Source organism: Odocoileus virginianus, chromosome 33, assembly GCF_023699985.2.
Source record: "Odocoileus virginianus isolate 20LAN1187 ecotype Illinois chromosome 33, Ovbor_1.2, whole genome shotgun sequence".
Taxonomy (NCBI): Eukaryota; Metazoa; Chordata; class Mammalia; order Artiodactyla; family Cervidae; genus Odocoileus; species Odocoileus virginianus.
In genome coordinates, this window is record NC_069706.1 from 709,894 (window position 1) to 731,311 (window position 21,418).

Here is a 21,418-nt window from a genome sequence, read left to right on the forward strand (position 1 = left end):
TGGGGCGGCTGAGGGGGCCCAGGCCTCACCTCATGGGCAGCGGGTGGGGGTGGTGCCCAGGGGACGCAAAAGGGCTTCTCTCAGAAGCTCACAGGTCCCAGAACTCGCTTCTGAAAATCTCCCCCTTGGAAATGGGAGAAAGAAGGCCTTTGGCCACAGAAAGAGCATCACTTTCTTGATGCTACATCAGTCCCCCCACACCTAACTGGGTGGGGGGGGCTCCAGGCCTGCGGCGGGGGGAGGGGTGACGGCCTCGGTCCCGAGCCAGCACCAGCTCCCTCGTCAGCGCCCAGTGCTGCACGTGCCCTGCATCCCGTTCTCCCCTCAGAGGCTCTGCTCCAGGAACCCTGCGTTCATCTTAAGCACAGGCAGCAGCCCTCTGCCTGCTCCTCCCACAAGTGGACACAGCCCACCTGCAGGTGTGGGAAGGGGGTTGGTTCTCCCTGGAGCAGGCCTGCTGGTCGGGGATGTGACCACAGCTGTGGGTATGCGGGCTGGGGTGCCTCAGTTCTGATCGAATCTGGCAGCACCCTGCATCTTCTCTGGCCGTGGAGATGACCCATGGGACCCCACGTGCTCTGCGAGAGGTGGGGGAGCCCCGTGTCCCGACTCTTGATGACGCAGCATCTGAGGGTCACGGCTCAGCGCTCAGACCTCACCCGAGTGCACACGGGCTTGCTCGGGGTCTCAGGACTGAACAGTCCACATCTGAAGGGGTCCCAGCCAACCCAGGGCCACTACGGGCCCCTTCTCTCCAGGATGGGGCAGTGTCTGCTTTCAGATTCCCAGGTGGGGTCAAACAGAAATCTGCCCTCTGAGCTCACCAAGGCAGCACTCAGGTGGGGGGCACCGTGTCTGCCGTGGGGGACCTTCTGGGCTGAATGTGAAGGGAGGGAGGGAAACTGTCGGTAATGCTGGTGGGGGGCTCATCATGCCCCCTCCCCAAACCCTGAAAGCCTGTGAAAACTGCCCGGATGACCTGTGCCAGGGACAGACCTGCCAGAGCTGTGGAGCAGGTCGGGGGGGACGGTCCAGGGCTCCCCACCACTTCAGGTCCAGGCACCACTGTCCTGCTGTGGCTGTTCAGAGATGAGGGGTGGTGGGGGGGAGCTGCTGTGAGGGGGAGCAGCTGGACAGAGCCCTTGGACAATGCTCCTCAGAATCCCAGGATGCCTCCCAGGAGCCGGGATGACAGACTGCAGGCTCCTCAAGGAAGCAGGCTCCGCAAGAAGTGGCCGCGATGCCTCCTTGATTTGTTCTTGGTGGGAGGGGCGTGTTGCATCCCTGTGTTTCTTTTATTACGTTAATAAGATTTTACTGCAGGGACTGACTCCTGGAGAAGAGGTTCTTCCTACTGAGCATCTGCTCTTCTTTGCTGAAATGGCACTCAAAGCTCATTTTCTCCTTCTACACAGACACCCAGTGATTTCAGCACTGTTTGCAAGATTGACTTTCCTTTCCCCTTGACCTGACATGGTACCTTGGCTCAATGTCAGTTGACAGCAGAGGTGGGTCTCTCTCCAGACTCTCCTCTCCTCCACGGATCTGTTTTTCTAGTTTAGATCAACATCATACTTCAGCTTTAAATTAACCTTAAGAATCAGGAAAAAAAAAAAAAAGAATCAGGAAGTGTGAGTCCTCCAACTTTGTTCTTTTTCAAGATTCTCTTTATGTGAATTTTAGAATCAACATGTCCAGACATGTCCAACATGTCCATGTCTATCAAAAGCCCAGTGGGCTTTTTTGATAGAAACTACCTTGAATTTATATATACATCCAGGTGAAAAAGACATCTTGACAATACTGAGTCTTCTGCCCCGTGAGTGGGGGACACCTGTTTGCTTACCTAGGTCTTTTACGTTCATATCATCAATGTTTTGCAGTTTTAATGTATGTCTTCTATATCCTTAATCATATTTATTATGAGGCATTGGAGTTTTCAAGCAATGGTCCATAGTATTTTCAGAATTTTATTTTCAAATGTCTTCTTTATAGCATATGATGGACCATTCATTTTTCACATTGACTGTATCCTGCAACCTTGCTAAATTAATGTATTCACTTTGGTAGCTGCTTTTTAAGATTCCCTGGGTTTTGTATAATCATGTTTGTGAATGTTTCACTTCCTTTTTTGGAATCTTTATGCCTTTCTTTCTTTTTCCTGTCTTATTGGACTTCAACAGTGTTGGAGAGCAGCACCAGAAAGAGACATCAGGCCTGTTGAATCACGCGTGAATGCTCTCCCCATCGGCACGGGAGCCCCACCTGAGACGACCTCGCGTGGGCCCCTCTATGTGCCCTGAGCTGAGACGCAGACAGCTCTCCAGCTCCGTTCTGCTGCTGTAGTAAACTGCATTTCTGAGGTAAGACACGCCTCTCTCATGGCCGAGCTCGATCGGCTGATGTTCTGCTCGGAGTGCCCATGTCTCTGCCCGTGAGGGATGCTGGTCTGTCCTGCTGCGCTGGCCTCCTCAGGCTCTGCTCACATGGAGGGACCTGGGGAGTGGCGCCGCCTCAGCTGTTCTCCAGGGTGTGTGCAGGACTGCCTTACTCCTCTTTAGATGTTTGATGCCACTGCTGAAGCCATCTGCGCCTACACAGTCTTTCTGGAATGGTTTTTTACATTTTGTTACAAATCCAATTTATTTACCAGATAGGAAGGAAGCCCTTTCAATTTCCTGTTTCCTTCTGTCTCAGTTTTGGTGAGCTACATTTGTCAAGGAATTTGTCCATTTCATCTGTGTTGTCAAATTTACTGGCCCAAAACTTTAAGAATAGTCCGGGTGACTTTATGGCTGAGTCTCAGACAAAACCGCCTTTATCTGAAGAAACTGTCTTCTTGTGGGCCTTCAATCACGGCTGGCCCTGCTGCATCCTGGCCTCAGAACGGTGGGTCCTGGGGGAATCTCTTTCTCCAGTTTAGATGCAGCTTTTGTGTGTTAACCAGACAGGTGTGGTATGCACACAAAAAGCGTGGGGATCCCAGGGTGTGTGTGCAGGTGTGAGGCTGGGGCTGCGGGCGGCACAGGTGGGCAGTAACCAGGCCCAGGCCGCCCTCCACAGCCTGCAGGCACGCGGGTTGCCCAGTACAGACAGAAAAGCACATCCTCGTGCTGCCCCTGGGGGGCCCGGAGGCTTGTCCTCCTGCCCGATTATCCGCAGCCTCCTTTCATGCTGCAACCCCTCCATTTACTTCACGGAAAAACCACCTGCATCAGGGACTTCCCTGCTGTCCAGTGGTTACGGCTGAGTGCTTTCAGTGATGGGCCCCGGTTCAGTCCTTGGTCAGGGAACTAAGATCCTGTAAGCTGTGTGGCATGGTAAAAAAAAAAAAACCCAAAAGAAAACAACAGCAACAATACACAACCTGGTCCGGCCATAGCAAAGATGCAACTCTCGGTGAGAACTGCTGACTTTAGCGGTGATATTGCTCAGTGAGAATTTAGGGTCCTAAGATCTTAACTCTTAAGATGTGAAGCAATAATAAAAACAATGTGGTACCTGAGGAAAGGTAGTAAAAGATGTTGGAAAACTGTAGAGAGAACTCACAGGAAAAGAAAAGCCACGCTAAGAACCTAGTTAGTGCGGTGCAGGCTGACAGCCCCCCTCCCCGCCCACACTGCCCTCCCCCAACATCCACAAGCAGGGTGCCCCCACTGACGTCCAGCAGCAGACAGGTTCCTATGGCCCGTGCTCTGGCGACACGGCATCTTCTGGCTGCCGTCCTCGTGGGCCCTGGACATCCCTGCGAGGCAGCCCCTGCCCCAAAGCAGGCTCCTACAGGAAGAGGGCCCACGGCCCCCACCTGTGGTGACGCCTCTGCCCCCCGGCTGCTATGGGGACAGTTTGGGGCCGTCATGTCACCTCCACGTCCGCGGAAACGAAAAACAAGATAACTCGCGACGCATAGGCCAGGCCTGCAGTCTGCGGGGGAGACAGGCGGGAAGCGGCAGCACCTGGCGGGCTGCTGGTCAGTCAGTCCCAGGCTTGAAGGACATGGCGTCACCTGCTGCTCTGCCCAGGAAAGCCCGGCCCTGGGGTGTGCGGGGCTCTGCTCTCTGTGGGGCTGATGGGCGCCCAGCGCTGGGAAGGCTGTGTGCACACCCGCCTGTGCTCACGGCCTGCCCAGACCCTCTCTCTCCTGAGGGACCTGTCGTCAGTGGGGGCTGCACCCTTCCCGGGCTCCACGCGGAGGCTCTGCTCGCTGTGGTGAGTGAGACCCCAGCCTGTGGCTTGCTGTTTCTCAATGGTGTCTTTTGAAGAACTCAAGATTTTAATTGTCCAGTTTACCCATGATTTTTCCTTAACGGTTAGTGGTTTCTGTGCTGTGAGCAGTCTTGGCCTCTCCCAGGACTGAGGGTGTTCTACATTATCTGCGAGGGGTGTCTTGGTTTTACGTGTTTGTGCACTTCAAACCGCCTGTCATGGGAGGTGTGGTAGGGGCGGGGGTTCGTGCACCCAATGGACACCCAGCACCTCTGGTGGAAGCTCCTTTCTGTCCTCGCCGACCTGACTCGCTGCCTTGTCCAAACGTCCGCCGCGCCTGACGTTAGTGTGGCGCCGTCTGCACGTGCTGACCTGCCTGTCGTCGCAGCCTCGCCGGCGCTTCCCTGGCACCTCGAGGGCCTCAGTCCCTGGAGCGTCCGGGACCCACAAGCAGCATGAAGCCGACTGCTTTATTCCCACTCAAGACTCGGTCCTGGGCATTTCCGTGCTCACCAAAGAATCAGTTCACCAATTTTGAAAAAGAAAACTCTTTTAGGATTATGTTGGGGCTGTATGAAATCTATTGACCAGTGTGGGGACAACTGACTGCTGGCCACGAACAAGGAAGACCTCCTTGCCGAGGGCTCCTCTAAGCACCGTCTGGGGGTTTTCAGGGCCCAAGTGTCACACTTCTGTGAACACTTCCTAAGTATTTTATGGTTGTTAGGATGTATCTGTAACTTTGTTTTCTGACAGTTTTTGCTAGCAGATGGAAACACTGGCCACTTCCTGCACACGGGTCAGCTTCACGCCCTAGTTCTGCAGCCCTTGTGATCGTCCGTGTGTGGGATGAACATAGGTGATTTCACTTCCTCCTTCCAGTCCTCAGGGCTTTCATCACTTTTTCTTTCTTTAAAGACAAGCGAAGATCTTCAACACACTGCCGAGTAGCCATGAGGAGCGTGGCCAGCACTGCCCTGTTCCCAAGCTTACAGGAAAAAACATTTCAGTCTTTCTGATGTCAGCTGTAGGCAGTTTGTATAGTTATCTTTTATCAGGTTGAAGACATTTCCTTCTATTTCCAGTTTGCTAAGAGCTTTTTTGTTAATTGTGAATAAGTGTTTTAACACTGATGCGTTTTCTACGTCGAATGAGATGAATATGTCGTCTGATCTCTTTCTTCCTTACGTCTGGCAATGTGGTGAATTACCTTGGACTGCAAGGAGATCCAACCAGTCAATCCTAAAGGAAATCAGTTCTGAATATTCATTGGAAGGACTGATGCTAAAGCTGAAACTCCAATACTTTGGCCACCTGATGTGAAGAACTGACTCATTGGAAAAGACCCTGATGCTGGGCAAGATTGAAGGCAGGAGAAGGGGATGACAGAGGACGAGATGGTTGGATGGCATCACTGACTCGATAGACATGAGTTTGAATAAACTCTGGGAGTTGGTGATGGACAAGGAGGCCTGGTGTGCTGCAGTCCATGGGGTTGCAGAGTCAGACATGTCTGAGAGACTGAACTGAACTGAATTCACGTCCCACCAGCCTTGCATCCTGGGAAACCCGTGCGGACCTGACCCCTCCATGTACTCTGGATCACCTGCTGACCGTTCCTTGAGAGTTTCTGTTGTGCCCTTGAGGAACACTGCTCTGGAACCTCCCTGTCTGAAATATCATTGTCCACTGGCCTCAGGAGTGTGCTGGGAAGGGTTCCCTCTCATGTTCTCTTAATGAGTGTGTGTGGGTTTGTATCGATTCTTCCTTAAATATTTGACCACACTCGTCAGTGGTGTGGTCTGGGGTTTTCGGTGGGAGGTGCTTTCTGTGTGTTTAATGACTCAGTTTATACGACGATTCGGCCACGCTGGCCCTCGCGAGTCAGTGCTGGACACCCACCTCTGAGTCCTCTAAATGCCCACTGCCCGTGCACGAAGCAGCTCATGCTACTTCTCTTTAATGTTGTATTTTGAAGAAAACCTTAGACTTCAGGAGAGCTGTAAAGACGGCACGGAGACTCTGTACACGTGCCCCTGCTGCTTCAGCCCCGCCTGGCTCTCAGCAGCCTCCCACGGACGCCTTGGCTGACGGTTCCTCAGGCTGTAACGCACGGTGTGATGTGGATCCTCAAGATGCTGGCAGAGACCAGGATCGTCTGGGCAACCTGATGGGACCCAGCTCCCACGGACAGACCCCTGCTGCTGCCCCTACTTTGCATCAAGCCAGCCCTGTCGCTCTGCTTTCCTACAAAGGATGGCGAATAATATCCAATATATTATATACAGACAGAATCAAGTAATTACACCTTTTAGTGCACCTGATAATCTTTTATCCAGTTGGTGCTCACTGTCAATCAAAACATCATAAAAGGTGCTTTACCACATGCTAATGATTCACTGCCTCTGGGTCGTCGTGGGAGTTTGCTCAGCAGCGAGCTGTGCTCTGTGGCCCAACGGCTCCGCCACCCCGGGCTCTGCACCCGCTCGGCTGGGCTCCACCCCGGCCCTCAGCTTCAGTGCCACACACGAGGCTGCCATCCTAGGAGGTCCTGACACACGCCTTTGAAACACTGCGTACATTTTCATGCTTTTTAAAGCCAGCTGACAGAGAAGCCAGAGTCGAGCCCTGGGTGGACAAGGAACTGCTAAGACAGATTCGAAGCTAAGAATGCCTGTGCGCTGTCAGGACAGCATGTGGTTTCCTGTTTCATCAGAGGGCCCCGTGAGCCACGCCCACTCTCCAGTTAAGTGTGAATGAGGGAAGCACTGCACTCACCCTGGAGTCTGGACACACAGTCATCCGACGCAGGGTTTCCCAATGCTGCAGCCGCTCCTACCTGATTGGTCAGGAGCCCGCGCCACCCCTCTGACCGCCACCCCACGGAGCTCATCCCCAGCACCTGGTGTCGGGGGTGGGGCGGTGTGTGGAACTTGAACATGGCGCCTCATCCTGGGGGCACGCCGTCCTGCTGGAGGGCCAGTGCTGGCTGCGGCCGGCAGGAACGAGGGCGTCGGACACCGAGGGCCTGGAGGACACCGTGTTGCAGGGACGCGGCCCCGCTCATGTAAGATGTCCTCGAGTAAATGGAACATGGATGAGGAGGGGCATGGAGTCCCGCCGAGTCACAGTGGCTGCTGACGCCTGGAGAACTGCGGCTCTGAGGGGGCCGGCAGGGCCAGGGCGCAGGGATGCACCCGCTGCACAGGCCCAACTCCCCGCAGGCGCGTGGTCGCCCACGAGGAACAGCTTAGAGCAGACAGACACCAGCCTGCCTGGATGGTGTGACGCGAGCGGAAGGAGCAGGGCAGAGGTGGGAGGCACCGTGCAGAGCCGCGCGGCCTCTGCCTGGTGAACCCCTCACTCCTATTTTAAGCTTCTGGAAGCCCGCAGGTGTAGCTGAAACTGAGACGTGCTCTTCTGCCGGCCGCGTGGAGGCAGGGGCCTGGCCCGAGGGCCGCGAGGAGTGTGTGGCAGGAAGGGGGACGCTGAGCACCCAGCCTTCGGGAGCGACACCGGCCACACGGGCAGGTCAGGAGGAGATGGGAGGCTTCCCTGGGCTGGGGTCGGACACTCCACACACCTAGGAGGGCTGGGGGCAGGAGTGACGGGGGCCTCCCCAAGTGTCGTTTGTCCCCTGGGCCTTGGGGGAGTCACGGGCTCAGAAACAGGCCCATGGACCTCAGGAAGTGGCAGGAGGGCACGTCCCTACCGGATATTAACAGGAGAAGGTTGTACTTACCGCTCCGAGCATGATTCTGAAAATCAGCCACCGGAAGCCCCACACGACGACCCGGGACGTGGGGGTGCCCCTGGGCAGCGCAGACAGCGTCCAGAGAGGGCAGAGGAAGATGCCCAGGAAGCCGGTCTCCAGGAGCTGGGACTCCCACCCTGCGGAACAGAGAGCGCGTGAGTAGCAGCTGCCTGGAGCACCCATGGCAGAGCCTGTGGCCCAGGCGGCATGCGGCCATCCTCGGGGAGGCCATGGGTGCAAGGGGCAGGTGCCAGGTTTGAGGTGCTGAGCGCAGAGCAGACCACAATCCTGGCAGCCCTGGTGAGGGGGGAGCTGGCTGGGGGTGGGGGATGCAGGTCCAGGCCCCGCCGGGTGGGGGCATGGTCGCCCTTCCCGCCGGGAGCCCATGTGAGGGACGCGGGTGTGGGCAGCGCTCCTGGGTGCCCAGTGTTTGTAAACGTCTTCCTCAAAACCCAGACAAACCTGAATGAATTCTGAACCCCAGCCTTCAGGGCTGGGCGTCTGTGCTGCTTGCTCTGAGAAGCAGCGAGTGTTCAGAGGAGAAACGCACAGATACGCCGCCACCAATGAGTAAAGCACCAGCCAGGGCAGGTGGAGCTGGTGGGTTTGTGGGTTTTCCCTGCACAACTGTTTGAAACTCGGCAGTTTGAAACTTCCTAGTAAAATATGCAGGTAGAAATCCCGTTGACTCTCACTTTGTGGATTTCTGAAACTCAGTTCTCTTGGAAAGAAGCGGGCGAGTTTGCTGCAGAGCGGCACCTGGAAGCAGCGGTGCGGGTGTTGGGGGGCAGCCCCGCCCGCCTCGGCCAAGCCTTCTGGGCTGCGGGCTCTGGGGACAGCAGCGTGCACTCTGCGCCGTCTGGAGGTGACTCTAGAAGCAGGAGAAGCCTGGATGGTGCCGGGAGGCATGCCCTTAGGCAGGAGCTGAGCAAGGTGGGCCCCAGAGCCCTGAGGGGGCTCTGTGATCAGGAGAGGAAAGCGGAGCCCAGGGTGACCGACCAAGGGGAGAGGGACCCACTGGCCCCCCGGACGCTGCAGCCAGGACAGCAGGAAAGGCCTTCCTTGTGTAGAACCTCGAGGGTCTGCACACTGGAGCCACCCACTTCATGTCCAGGTCTTGTCCTCATCATGGACACACACGACCTGTGCTTCTCAACGCGCTTCAAACCCCCTTTCTGTCTCAACAGGAAGAAGTGGACTCTTCCTTTCTCAGCAGCTTCTCTGGTGTTGTCCTGAGAGGTTGTGATTGTTAAGTCTGGACTCCTTTCCAGTGCCGTGGGGCATTTTATAACCTGCGGTTTACGGCAGCAGAACGTGGACAGGCTGTAACATGGCTCTGGGCGGACTTCACTCTGGGAAGGGCCCTCACAGGCCGCTTGGCCCCACCCACCTCTGCTCGGCCCCGCGAGCGGGCAGGCCCCAGAGAGGGCAAGGCCGGAGCAGCACGTGCCCACCTGTGAGGGACCCGCATCCCTGGAGGCCCCCCGCAGCTCGCAGGGCCCACGTGGGTGGGCGGAGGGGGTCCCCAGAGCCCAGCCTGCCTTCCCTGTCACCTCACTCTGCACAGACGCGACACACAGAATTTTAATGTGCTGCTTGAGTGACACCCATCAAAGCGACGCGCGAATGGTGGCGCCCAGAGAGCTGCTAAGTGCCGGGAAGCAGGTGACGGGCCTGCTGCCCCCGGGGACACACGTGTCACCTGCCCTCCCGCCTGCTCCCCGCTCCCGGAACCTGCCTCGCCCTGCGGGGCGTGGGCACCCCGTCTCGCCCTCCAGGCCGAGGCCTGCTGCCGTCAGTGCTCGCCAGCACCCACCTGCTCTGCTTCTTCCGCCGGGTCAGCAGCTGCGGCGCGCACAAGGAGCCCCATTGTTCTCCGGGGCCCGGGGACAGCCCTTCTCCAGACGCACACCCTCGCCCCTCGCCGAGCGCAGGCCCGTCACGGGGCCGGAAGGTTCCGCCTGCAGCAGAGGACCTCCCGCCAGGGGCTCTGGGGTGGCGGTGAGCAAATGGCAGGGAACCTGCCTGACCACCCCGCCTGCGGCTCACACTCCCACCGCTGCGGCTCTGGGCTGGCTTCCCGGACGCAGCCCAGGCTGGCCCAGCACGTGTGGGCGGTGTCCTTGCAAGCTTGAGGGTTGGCACCCCACCCTGCATGTGGGAGAGGAGAATGTGGGCGGCTACGTGGTCCCCCTTTCCCGAGGAGTCGCTTACCCACTGTCTCAGGGGATGGCCCGACAGGGACACGTGGTGGCGTCCCACCCTGTCCTGACCGGGGCTCAGGCCAGCCACTGACAGTGGTCTCCAGCTCTGAGTGCAGACATACTCCCCACCCTGCAGGCTGCGGGCACCTGTGGGCCAGAGTGGCTGCGGTGGGCAGACGGGAGCTCCGAGCACCCCTCTCCTGGCCCATGTCTGCCGGGGCCACCTGCAGCCAAGGGAGGCCCATGGTATGCTGAACATGGCCCTCAGCCTCCTGGCTGACCCCACTGCCTACACCTGGGGCACCTGCTCCCCGAAGAGCTGCTCCTGGACATGGTGCCAGCGTTCGGCCCTGTCCTCTAGGCCTGTGAAGAGTGGAGACGCTCTTAACGTTGAGGACCAAGGATCAGAAAAGCCGCCCTCAGGTGGCCTGCGTTGCAGAGCACACGGCCACCACGGGGTGGGCATCGCGCTGCAGGACAGACGCGAGTGGGGCCAGGCTGCTCCTGTGGGAGATGCTTGCTGACCGTTGGGGGCGCAGAGGGGGCCCCCAGGTGCTGTGGTCAGTCACCCAAGGTCACGGGCAGCACACACAGGGAGGAAAGGTGACCGAAAGCAGGTTTCAGCGGCCATGGCCACCCCAGGGCTCCGAAGCAGCTGAAGCCTCACAGCCGCCTCGGAACTGTGACAGTTACTTAGGAGAGGAGTTAAGTGTGGCAGGCAAGGATCCTTCACATGACAGCGCCCTCCATAGGGTGAGCAGGAAGCCCATTAGCCTCATGGTTAGGAGCGGGAGACAGCGAAGGCACCTCCCCGGGATGCAGAGCTGCAGGTCTCCAGGCAGAGCAGCCGTCCTCTGCCGCTGCTGCCAAGGAAGGGCCGTTTCACACCTGGGACACATCCTGGGGATGCTCCTCTGTCCCGAGGCCACACCTCCTTCGAGGGGGCGGAGGGAGGGGGCTGGGGGTCGCAGGTCAGCTGGAAGACGAAGGGGCTGGAGCAGCAGGCGGGACCCCTGAGGAGCACAGTCCAAGAGCAAAGGGCAGCCTTGCTGTGCAGTGTCCAGCCGGGGGGCGGGCCGCACGGTGGCTGGCCCGACACTGAGCCCTCCACTCGCCCTTCCCCAGATGGGACCCCTGCCAACACCGCCGTCCATTCAGCACGCCCTGCGCAACACATGGCTCACACACCTCCCTTCTTGGTTGAGGCAAAATATAAAATGAGACCAGGTAAAAAGCACAAGGGAGGCCACACAGAACCTGAGGGAAACCTCTCCCACTGGTGTTTACAAGAAGCCGCCAGCCGCCGCACGTCATGGGGACACGCGTGTCTGTTGTTCCCACCTGGATGGGGCACCAGGTGGCCGCGAGCCTGTCCAGTGAAGAAAGGAGGTCCTCATGTCTCCCTCACACCCCTCCCACAGGCCCCGCGTTGCGTGGGGCCTTGCCTAGGTCTGCTGACCCCTCCAGCTACTGGAACCGCCTGCAAAGATGCCCTGTCCTCGGGGAGCCTGGGCCACCCTCGGGCCCCAGAGGTACTAACGCTGCTGCCCAGACATGCAGCCACTCCTGCTCGGCCCCCCTCTCCCCACTGCCCTGAGCTGGGCCTGGCCTCCAGTCCACTGCCCCCCGACCCCCAGGACCCCATCTGCCCAGGAATCCTCCAGAGCTGGTGTGGGCTGGGCAGGTCTTCTGGGACAGGAGCCTCCTGGTTACTTCTCACATCTGTGAAGATTTCAGCCAGAGCTTGGATGGTGAATTTGAAAGAGCTGGTTAAAGGCTTCACGCTTTAAATAAAATAATTTAGAATTGCACGCTCCCAGTTAGGAAGCATTTAGCAAATTGCCAGCCTGTGTCTCATGGACGTCCTTGGGCGCTGCAGGGAACAGGAAGTGACCCGTGTGACCTGTGCGGTGACCCTCCTCCTGCTGCACTTGGTCACAGTGCTGGTTAATTCTCGGTTGCTGTGGCAACCAGACTTAAGAGCCCCAGGTGTCCCCTGCTGCTCTGGTCCACGCAGGTGTCACCAGCCAGCCCCAAACAAGACCCACAGTAATGGCCTTGGCTGGCTTTGCAGGCTTGGGGTAAGCACAGGAATGTTTCCTGTCACCGGAAATGAGACTTGGCAACAGAGATTTCTCAGGATTAATATATTCCAAACATTTAACATATATCAGGCTGGAGAGTATGGTGCCTTACTGTTTCTTTGTCTTTTGTTTCCTGTGCATGAGAATTAGCTGGGGCTCGTCTCAGAGAGCGTGTCAGACTCCTCGCGAGAGGCAGCCCTGGACACGAGGGCGAGCTCTGAGCCACCTCCGGCCTGCGCAGGCCAGGCCCGCTGGCCACGCGCAGACGACGCCCTGAACGCGGCTGGAGGAGGTCGGGGCAGATCCACTGTGTCTGCTTCACGGGACAGCTGCAAGTCACCGTCCTGGGGCTGTGGTGCTGAGTCTGAACAAAGTATTCAGGTGTAACTCTAAACACAAAACTTCTTCCACAACAAAGCAAGAGATGTGTTTTTCAGAGTGATGGCCTCCGTGAGGAGGCGGACGCGGGCTGATGGACGCCTCTGACAGTGTTCCCACTTGGGCAGTGCAGGTGCCGCCAGAGGCGGGAGGGAGGCGTGAGCAGAGCCCGCCCCGAGTGTGCATTGCCGCAGCCCCCCACGCGGAGCGCAGCCGCGTGGAGACTCGCGGGAAGGAGGGCAGGACCCGGGGCAGACGCCCAGTTCTCTGTGCAGCGGGCGGCTCTGTCCAGTTCAGGGATCAGGTGGGATAGAGGGCACCGCCCAGGACCGCCTGTTCTCAAACCAAAGCACCTGCTGCCACCCGCACACCCTGACCTTTTCTAGCGGAGGTCTCCATTGGTGTTATGACAAAACGGCTGATTCTGGCACACTCCGAAGGGAAAGAGAGGAAGAGAGCTATCCTGTTACTGAAGATGAGCCAAACGTTCAGTCCCGAATGCAGGCCCTGAACCAAGTGGGAGTGGTGGGGGCGGGAGGGGAGGCACGACAGTGTTTATGGTGAAAGCCCGATTCTTACCTCACTGTCCAGTGTGATGGACCAGGGCGAGACCCACTCCCATCCTGGAGGGTGCTTTACACCAAGTTAAGAACTGACATGCATGGATGTATCAATAACAGACCACCATGCAACCCTCCAGACAAAGCCACACATGCACACTCGGAGCACAGGAAGGAGGGGCCCAGCCATGGAGGGTCCGGGAGGCCTGCGGCTGGAGGGCTGCCTGCAGGACGGGGCCCAGCTTCTGTGCTTTCATCCCTGGGTCCCGCTGCTGCTCTTGAAGGAGATCAAACAGCTCTCCCTCAGATGAAAGGAGATTCCTCACCATCAAAAAGGACAGAACCCGAGACACAGCACAGAGGGCACAGGCAGAAGGGCACTGGGCTTACTGGGTGCTGATGCAGCGCCCAGTGCCTGGCGGGGTCCCAGTGACCCTGGCCCAGCCCCAACCTCGGGCACGGAGGAGGAGGCAGCCAGGCAAGGAGCTCTCTGCGCCTGAGGCTGGGCGTCTGGAAGCTCAGACCCTGAGATCGTCCCAGCCCCACCCTACCTGCTGGACACCACCGCAGAGGGCCGTCTCGTAAAGACTGTCCCCAGGGAGGGTGGCCCGTCTGCGGGGTCCAGGCATCCCTGGGCAGCACCTCCTGCCAGGAGCGGTCCCAGGAGCAGGCCAACCTTGGGACTGGCCGAAGATGGGTACTACTTGGTGGCTGGACACCCTGCTACCTTCCAGCCCTGAAGACCTGCACCCTCCCAAATCCCAGGATGCTGGGCCCCACCCCAAACCCAGGTGGGGCCTGAACCTTGCCTGCACCCCACCTTCGCCTCCTCCTTGCTGAGACTCTGAGACTCGTCCCAGGGCATGAAGCCCCTCATGTGAGGTGGAGACACTCCTCCAGCCTGGACAGCCACCGACAGGGCTTTTAGAAGCTCTTGTGGATAACCCTGGCCCAGCTCATGTCCACTCACCTTTGATTTCACTTATTAAAGCTAACTTACTAAAACTAACATATTCATCCTTAACAGAAAGCAAAAACGTTTAGTGAAGATAACTCAGAACCAGAAAGAAGCAGGAAGTGATCTGCTCACCCAGAGGTAAATCTGGTTAACTCCTTGGTCACAGATTTCAAAACAGTTTCTAGAGGCAAGATGGAATAGAGGACACACTGCTTAACATGGCATAAACATGGCCTTGCACGCTGGATAGCACTGTGGTGAGTGAACCCTACTGTGGAGTAACCAGAGCAGAGGCAGCGTGTATGTAACCAGCTCCCCACCTGAGCCTCTGACTCCCTAACAGTGGGGCGCCCTCCCCTGCCTTCCGGTCCTGCTGCAGGAGCCCGGGGAGGGGCAGGCCACCAGAGGCGCATGATGTGCTCCAAAGGGGTGGCCACCAGCCTGCCCAGCCCTGAGAAAACAGCAGGCAAGCCCAATTGAGTCTCCAGTCCAGCTACAGTGTCCAGGGCTGGCTCAGTAAGATGTCCATGGAGGGGCTGGGCGGAGGGCTCTGGGGACCCTGAACAGACTGGGAAGCCACGTCAGATCTTTTTGAGGCCGTGCTGACACTTTTCATCAGGATGAGCTGCCTGGAGAGGGTGGACTTGGGGGCTCTGCCTCAGCCGCCCCCCAACGTTGCGTGGCTGGGGCTGAGGCCCATCCCACTGCCGACTGGGCCACTGCTTGGGGGCTCTGCCTGCAGGTTGTTCCACCCAGCGCTCCACCCGGGTCCAGCCCAAGACCCAGCCTTTGTGCAGAGCCCGAGGAGGCCCCCGAGCTCCGGAGACCTCACAGCAAGCACAGCTGCTCCACAGACACTCAGGACATGGGGACTCGGGGTTCTCGACAAGACGCGCAAGCACACTACCAGCTCAGCTTGAGCCAGGTGCCTGGAGCCCCACTGAGGCTCCTGTCCAGGGAGCTGCCCGCTGCTGCCTGTGACTGCTCAGAGGACCTGAGCCCCATGCCCCCTGCAGGCTCAGAGCCGAGACGCGCTCCAGCGGGAACCAGGCCGACGCACTGTGGGGAGGGTTTTGGCACCCACCAAAGACCTACGTCAGGGGTAGTGGGGGTGCAGGCTGCGGTGGGCTGGAGGAGCCCCTGGGGAGAGCAGTCCCTGCCGAGGTCCACGCGGGTCCATGGACACCACGCAGGTTTCACCCCTGAATCCGGTCTGTCTTCTGAATGCTCAAAAGACAGCCGTTGACACTGAAGCCAAATAGAAAACCGGGTCAAGCGGACAGGAACCGGAGACGAGCCAGCATCCCATGATCAGTGCAGAATCCTGGGTTAAGGAGGCGGCCCCTCCCCGGTAAGCAGAGGACATGGCCGCCAGTCCTGCTAGACGCACTGGGCTGCTCACGGGAGGGAACTGTGCCGGTGTCAGTCTCTGTTCAGCGGGTCCACCCGGATAAGAGCTGCTATCGCGACAGCAACAAAGCAAGGCGTCCGCATTTAAAATTGCTGTTTTAAAATATCAAAGCTTTCACAAAAGGAGCCGGCACACAGCTGCTGCCCCAGGCCGACCTAACAATGTCCCTCCCTGTTACCGCACTGGCAGAGGGCAGGCATGCCGACGCTGTGTTCCTCCCATGCCTGACGACGGGGCATGGGAGCCAGGATGCCCCGGGACGTGCTCCGGACTCGGGCTGCAGTGGTGCCGAGACCGGGGCCTTCTCTGTGGGCTGTGGTGGGCTTGCTGAGACCAGGGTCTTCTCTGGGGGCTGCGGTGGGCTCACTGAGACCAGGGTCTTCTCTGGGGGCTGCGGTGGGCTCACTGAGACCAGGGCCTTCGCTGGCTCCTCAGAGCCTTTCAGGCTCAGGACACAGGCGTGTCCCTGGCACGGGAGCAGTGCTGGGGCGATGGGAATGAAGCCTGCCTGTTGACCTTGCCTCAGACAGGTGACAATTAATGCTGAGGAAACAGACAAGGACCATCTCGCCAGCTGCTTTTAGCTGTTCTGTGCAAATGTGATCAAGAAAAGGGCTTCTTAAAAACGACCCTGAGGATGCACTCCAGGACACCCCCAGGAAGAAGGCAGTGGGGACATGCTGCGCCTCTGGCCTTACCCCAGCACAGCGAGGCACCTGCTCCCGGACCACAAGGGCCCTGGGATGAACAGGGCGCTGAGTCCATCATTGGTACCTGCTCGGACAGAGCATCCACCTGCCTACCACCCCAATCCAAGGCCTTGGAAGTCTGCACTCCAAATGGTAATGGTGCGCAAGCAGAAGCCTCTGTGGACTGAGGGGCGCTGACAGGTTCTCACATGTCCCGTCAGTAAGAAACAAACAGTGTCGGGAGGGGCCGAGCCGCTGTGCTGGCGAGTGTGGAAAAGCTGCTGAGTGAGGCGTGATCAGAGACAAAAAACAAAGCAAAGGAAGAGGCAGTCAGGGAGCGCCCTGGCCGTCAGCGGTTAGGACTCTGCGCTTTCACTGCCCGAGTTCAGTCCCCGCTTGGGGAAATGACATCCCACAAGCTGTGTGGACCCTGCCAAAGAAAGTTATTAGAGAAAATTATTATACTTCACTATCAGCTCAGCACTCAACAATATTTACATAGTTGCAGTGTAAAGACCAAATATTAACTTAATGACACTTGTGACGGCTGACCTGAGACAGAGGAAGAGCGTCACAGAAGTGGGAGAAGAGCAGCAGGAAGTGCACGGATGACGTCCAGAGGTGACGCAGCAGGAGCGGCCGACGGAAACCCGACCGGGTAAACCCGAGCGAAACACGACCAGATAAACCCAACGGAAACCCAACAGAAACACGACTGGATAAACCCGATGGAAATTCGACTGGATAAACCGACAGAAGCACGACCGGATAAACCCAATGGAAACCCAACAGGCAGAATTGCTTGGGGAGATGGTCACCCCGAGAACAGGATGGGGTGAGCGCAGGAAAAACCACAGTGAGCTGTTTGTATTACAGGTTGTGTAATACGTCTTGCATTTCTAACCCACTCACACACCTAACTTAAAAAGTAATGAAAGGAACCATCTTCAGGCTGTACTCTCTGGTTGTAGTGTAATAAAATCAAACACTGACCAACCAGAGATAGCCTACAAAGCCTTAAGCATCTGGAGTTTCTGACCTGCTTTAAACAGCACCTGGGCTAAAGAGGCAGCCACACCTGAAGGTTATGAAACTGCACCTTGTGTGTGCACCTTGTCGGGGACACCGGGCCTCAGCCCACAGGGGCCTGAGACCAGTCACAGGGGGGGACCACCCGTCTCCATGCTTTCATTTCAGGTGAGAAGAATGGACAAATAATGAGTTAACCAACTCAAGATCTTAGAAAATACTAAATTCTTTCCTCTCAGGAGGAAGTGACCTATAAAAAGTAAAATTTAATGAGCCAGAACACATTTTAAAAAATCTGATAAATAAAACCAGTTCTTTGAAAGGAGGCACATGGCTACTGTGCAGTGGGAGGGCGGAGGGGCCACACAGGCTCTGACTGTCGCAGGAGAGTTGCATGGGGCTGGACCTGGGGGCAAGGGGAGGGCAGCTGGTCAGCAAGCAGACCGGGGCTCCGAGACCAGCCTCGGGCCTCTAGGAACCAGGTGCTGATAAGCCTGCCTTGGCGGCCTGGGCACTGGCACCCAGGAGCCTTCCGCCCACCGCAATGCTCATCATCAGCTATACTGTGAACTGAAAAGGAAACACTGGCCCAACATCTACATGACTGAATAAAAGTACGAGGCAATTTAGAAGATTCCAGACAAAAGCCCTCAAACTCAGGGTTTCTTCAGTACTCTAAAATTCTGCTTATTCTGTTTTAGAAACAAACGGGTAACGAGATATGATGGGAGAAATTCAGAACAACTAAAGCCTCAATAATCACGTAAACAAGAAAAAAGTCTTCAAAATATATTTTCTTCTCGGTTCCACTAAGTGACGGTCACCAGATTCTGCCAGGTGAGAAAAGAGAAAGGTGGGACCCGACATGGCCGTGTGGGGACGCCAGCGAGCCGTGTCCACACTTGTGCACAGAGCTGAGCGGGCTCCAGGTGAGGATGGAGGTTTGGTTCCCTTTGGTTCCCTTTGGTTCCCCCACCCCAGCCCCTCCCCTGGGCAGCGGGTCTCCTGCACTGTGCTTCCTGTTGCCAGGAGTGGACAGAGAGGAGAGAGCAAGGCCCAGAGCACCCTGAGGAGGCTCAGGCCAGAGGGGCAGGCGGGAGCTGGGACCCCAGCGAGGAGGGCCCCTTCCTGGCCACACACGGTGAGGACACAGTGGCACCTCCTGCCTCCCTCTGGGAACCGCCACCACCTCTGGGTCCATGGTGGCCCCGAGTCACCTGACCCATGCTGCCTTTCCAAGGACACGACCAGACACGAGGCCAGAACCACACAGCCCAGCAGCACCCACGTCTCTGGGAGGTCGGAGGACTGGGATGGGGGAGGCAGGGCTCCCTGGAAGGGCGAGCTCATGGCAGGGTGTCCCTGGCTGCCTCTGATCACGGGAATTTAATCACAAGAAACTGCTTTCTGGGACACAGGGCTGATGTGAGGGTCAGGCAAAGCTCGAGCTGGCTGGCAAGGGTCTGGAAACGCTTTGGTGGCTTTGCTGTGGCCGCAGCAGCTCTGAACTCGAGGCTGGCTAATCGCTTCCTGCAGGCAGGCTCCACTCCAGCACTGACGGGTTTTAATAAAAACTTTTGATTGAGCCAGTAAAGCCCTCATTAAGCTGTTTTTAAAGCATGAATTTAAGAGAGGTAAGGGTCACAGGGAGCATTTAATTTGCAACGGCTGGCGGGAGGTACTGCTGTGACAGGGAACGGGGGTCAAGCATCCAGGCCACGTAAACATGCGGCTGCCCTGACCAGCCTGGAGGCAGACCTAACACGCCAGAGGGAGGGAGGGCGCTGCTCTGCACCAGAGACCCGGCGGCAGGTGACCCAACTCGGCTGGTCCACAGCCCAGGCTCCCTGCCAGACCCCTGCCCACCCCGCTACAGCCTCCTGCACAGCCCACTCGTGTTTATTTTAAACATTGTGATTCATCAATTGAGGCGCCACCTGGAGGATCTGCTGTGCTCTCAGCTCACATGCACAACACGTGGCACAACTCACGTGGGTCACCCCATCGGCTCCGTCGTGGAAAATACACTACCGTAAACCTTTGTTCTCCAGTAAAACCTGTTCTCTTATGCTGTGACCTACTACAAAATAATAAAATATGCCTTTGTAAACAAAGATGAAAACATTTTCTCTCTCTTACTTGATCCTGCCAGAATTCGCTTTCCAGCTGGCTCTCCTGCGGACTTCATGGCTTATTGCAACTGGATTTTAACTAGTTACACGAAGCATTGTTTTGTTTCCAAACCGTTTATGCCCTGCATCTCCCTGCTGCACGGTAACTCTGTCAGTGGTGCTGGTGGCATTGCTCGGGTCCTGTTGTCTCTTATGGCACCCACTGTGTAGCCTGGCCGCCAACAGAACTGATGATCGCTAAACATCTTGGGGAAACAGATCACATTTAGGACTCATAAAATAATTGTGATAGTGTGATTCCCAGGCATGGGAAGAAGCAACAAGGGAAAACATTTCCTGGATCATAGTGGTAAGTAATAAGATGGAGGATCCAGAGAATCTTTAATTATCAACGGGGCCTAATCTGGAAATTAGCAGCTGGAGCAGCATATCAACAGGAAACTTTTGCCTGACTCAGGATGACTTGGTCATGTAACGTCTCTCAAATATTGGTCGAATTCCAGATCAAGAGGAGGAAACTGAGAAATGGAGTATTTCCTGCCAGATCAGTAAACAAAGGCTGTCACAGTCCTCATCAATTGCACCCCTCCAACATGACCTGGTGAGCCCCGAGGACACTCAGGATGTGGAAACTCGGGACACTGGCGCCAAGAGCTGAGGTGCCCATCAAGGAATGATTCGGTGAGTGCAGATTCATGCGTCTTCCCACACAGAGAGAAGCACTGAACTTGGCATATCTGATTTTCTTTAATTTACAATAATCTTTTGACATTCAGATTCAGTTCAGTTCACTTAATTGTGTCCAACTCTTTGCGACCCCATGAATGGCAGCATGCCAGGCTTCCCTGTCCATCACCAACTCCTGGAGCTTACTCAAACTCATATCCATCAAGTCAGTGATGCCATCCAACCATTTCATCCTCTGTCATCCATCCTCTTCTCCTCCCGCCTTCAATCTTTCCCAGCATCAGGATCTTTTCTAAGGAATCAGTTCCCACCAGGTGCCCAAAGTATTGGAGTTTCAGCTTCAGCATCAGTCCTTCCAATAAATATTCAGGACTGATTTCCTTTAGGATTGACTGGTTTGATGTCCTTGCAGTCCAAGGGACTCTCAAGAGTCTTCTCCAACACCACAGTTCAAAAGCATCAATTCTTCTGTGCTCAGTTTTCTTTATGGTCCAACTCTCACATCCATACATGACTACTGGAAAAACCATAGCTCTGACTAGATGGACCTTTGTTGGCGAAGTAAAGTCTCTGCTTTTTAATATGCTGTCTAGGTTGGTCATAGCTTTTCTTCCAGGGAGCAAGCGTCTTTTAATTTTATGGCTGCAGTCACTATTTGCAGTGATTTTGAAGTCCCCCAGAATAAAGTCAGCCACTGTTTCCACAACTATTTGCCATGAAGTGATGGGACCGGATGCTGTGATCTTCATTTTTTGAATGCTGAGTTTTAAGCCAACTTTTTTGCTTTCCTCTTTCAGTTGCACCAAGGTTCCTCTTCACTCTCTGCCATAAGGGTGGTGTCATCTGCATATCTGAGGTTATTGATATTTCTCCCAGCAATCTTCATTCCAGCTTGTGCTTCCTCCAGCCCAGTGTTTCTCATGATGTACTCTGCAAATAAGTTAAATAAGCAGGGTGACAATATACAGCCTGGATGTACTCCTTTCCCAAATTGGAACCAGTCCGTTGTTTCATGTCCAGTTCTAACTGTTGCTTCTTGACCTGCATACAGATTTCTGAGGAGGCAGGTAAGGTGTTCTGGTATTCCCATCTCTTGAAGGATTTTCCACTGTTTGTGGTGATCCACACAGTCAAAGGCTTTGATGTAATCAATAAAGCAGATGTTTTTCTGGAACTCTCTTGCTTTTTCTATGATCCAACAGAGGTTGGCAATTTGATCTTTGGTTCCTCTACCTTTTCTAAATTCAGCTTGAATGTCTGGAAGTTCTCTGTTCACGTACTGTTGAAGCCTGGGTTGGAGAATTTTGAATGTTACTTTGCTAGCGG

At 56.3% G+C, this 21,418-nt stretch overlaps 1 protein-coding gene and 1 long non-coding RNA gene across 7 annotated transcripts in view; one reads left to right on the plus strand and one right to left on the minus strand.

The window, feature by feature from the left end:
• The window catches only part of LOC139032833 (uncharacterized), an 84,139-nt gene that overhangs the window by 55,607 nt on the left and 7,114 nt on the right, over window positions 1–21,418 (plus strand). For 2 of the 5 annotated variants that reach the window (XR_011485454.1, XR_011485455.1), the window contains exons 3-4: window positions 2,184–7,737; window positions 7,932–20,086. This is a non-coding gene — a long non-coding RNA (uncharacterized lncRNA). The remainder of the gene's footprint in view (window positions 1–2,183; window positions 7,738–7,931; window positions 20,087–21,418) is intronic. The other 3 variants (XR_011485457.1, XR_011485456.1, XR_011485458.1) reach the window with 3 other exon arrangements.
• LMF1 (lipase maturation factor 1) overlaps window positions 1–21,418 on the minus strand; it is a 51,324-nt gene that overhangs the window by 16,718 nt on the left and 13,188 nt on the right. For both annotated transcript variants that reach the window (XM_020886372.2, XM_070461007.1), the window contains exon 4: window positions 7,949–8,097. In XM_020886372.2, coding sequence (XP_020742031.2) covers window positions 7,949–8,097 — 149 coding nt within the window. The remainder of the gene's footprint in view (window positions 1–7,948; window positions 8,098–21,418) is intronic.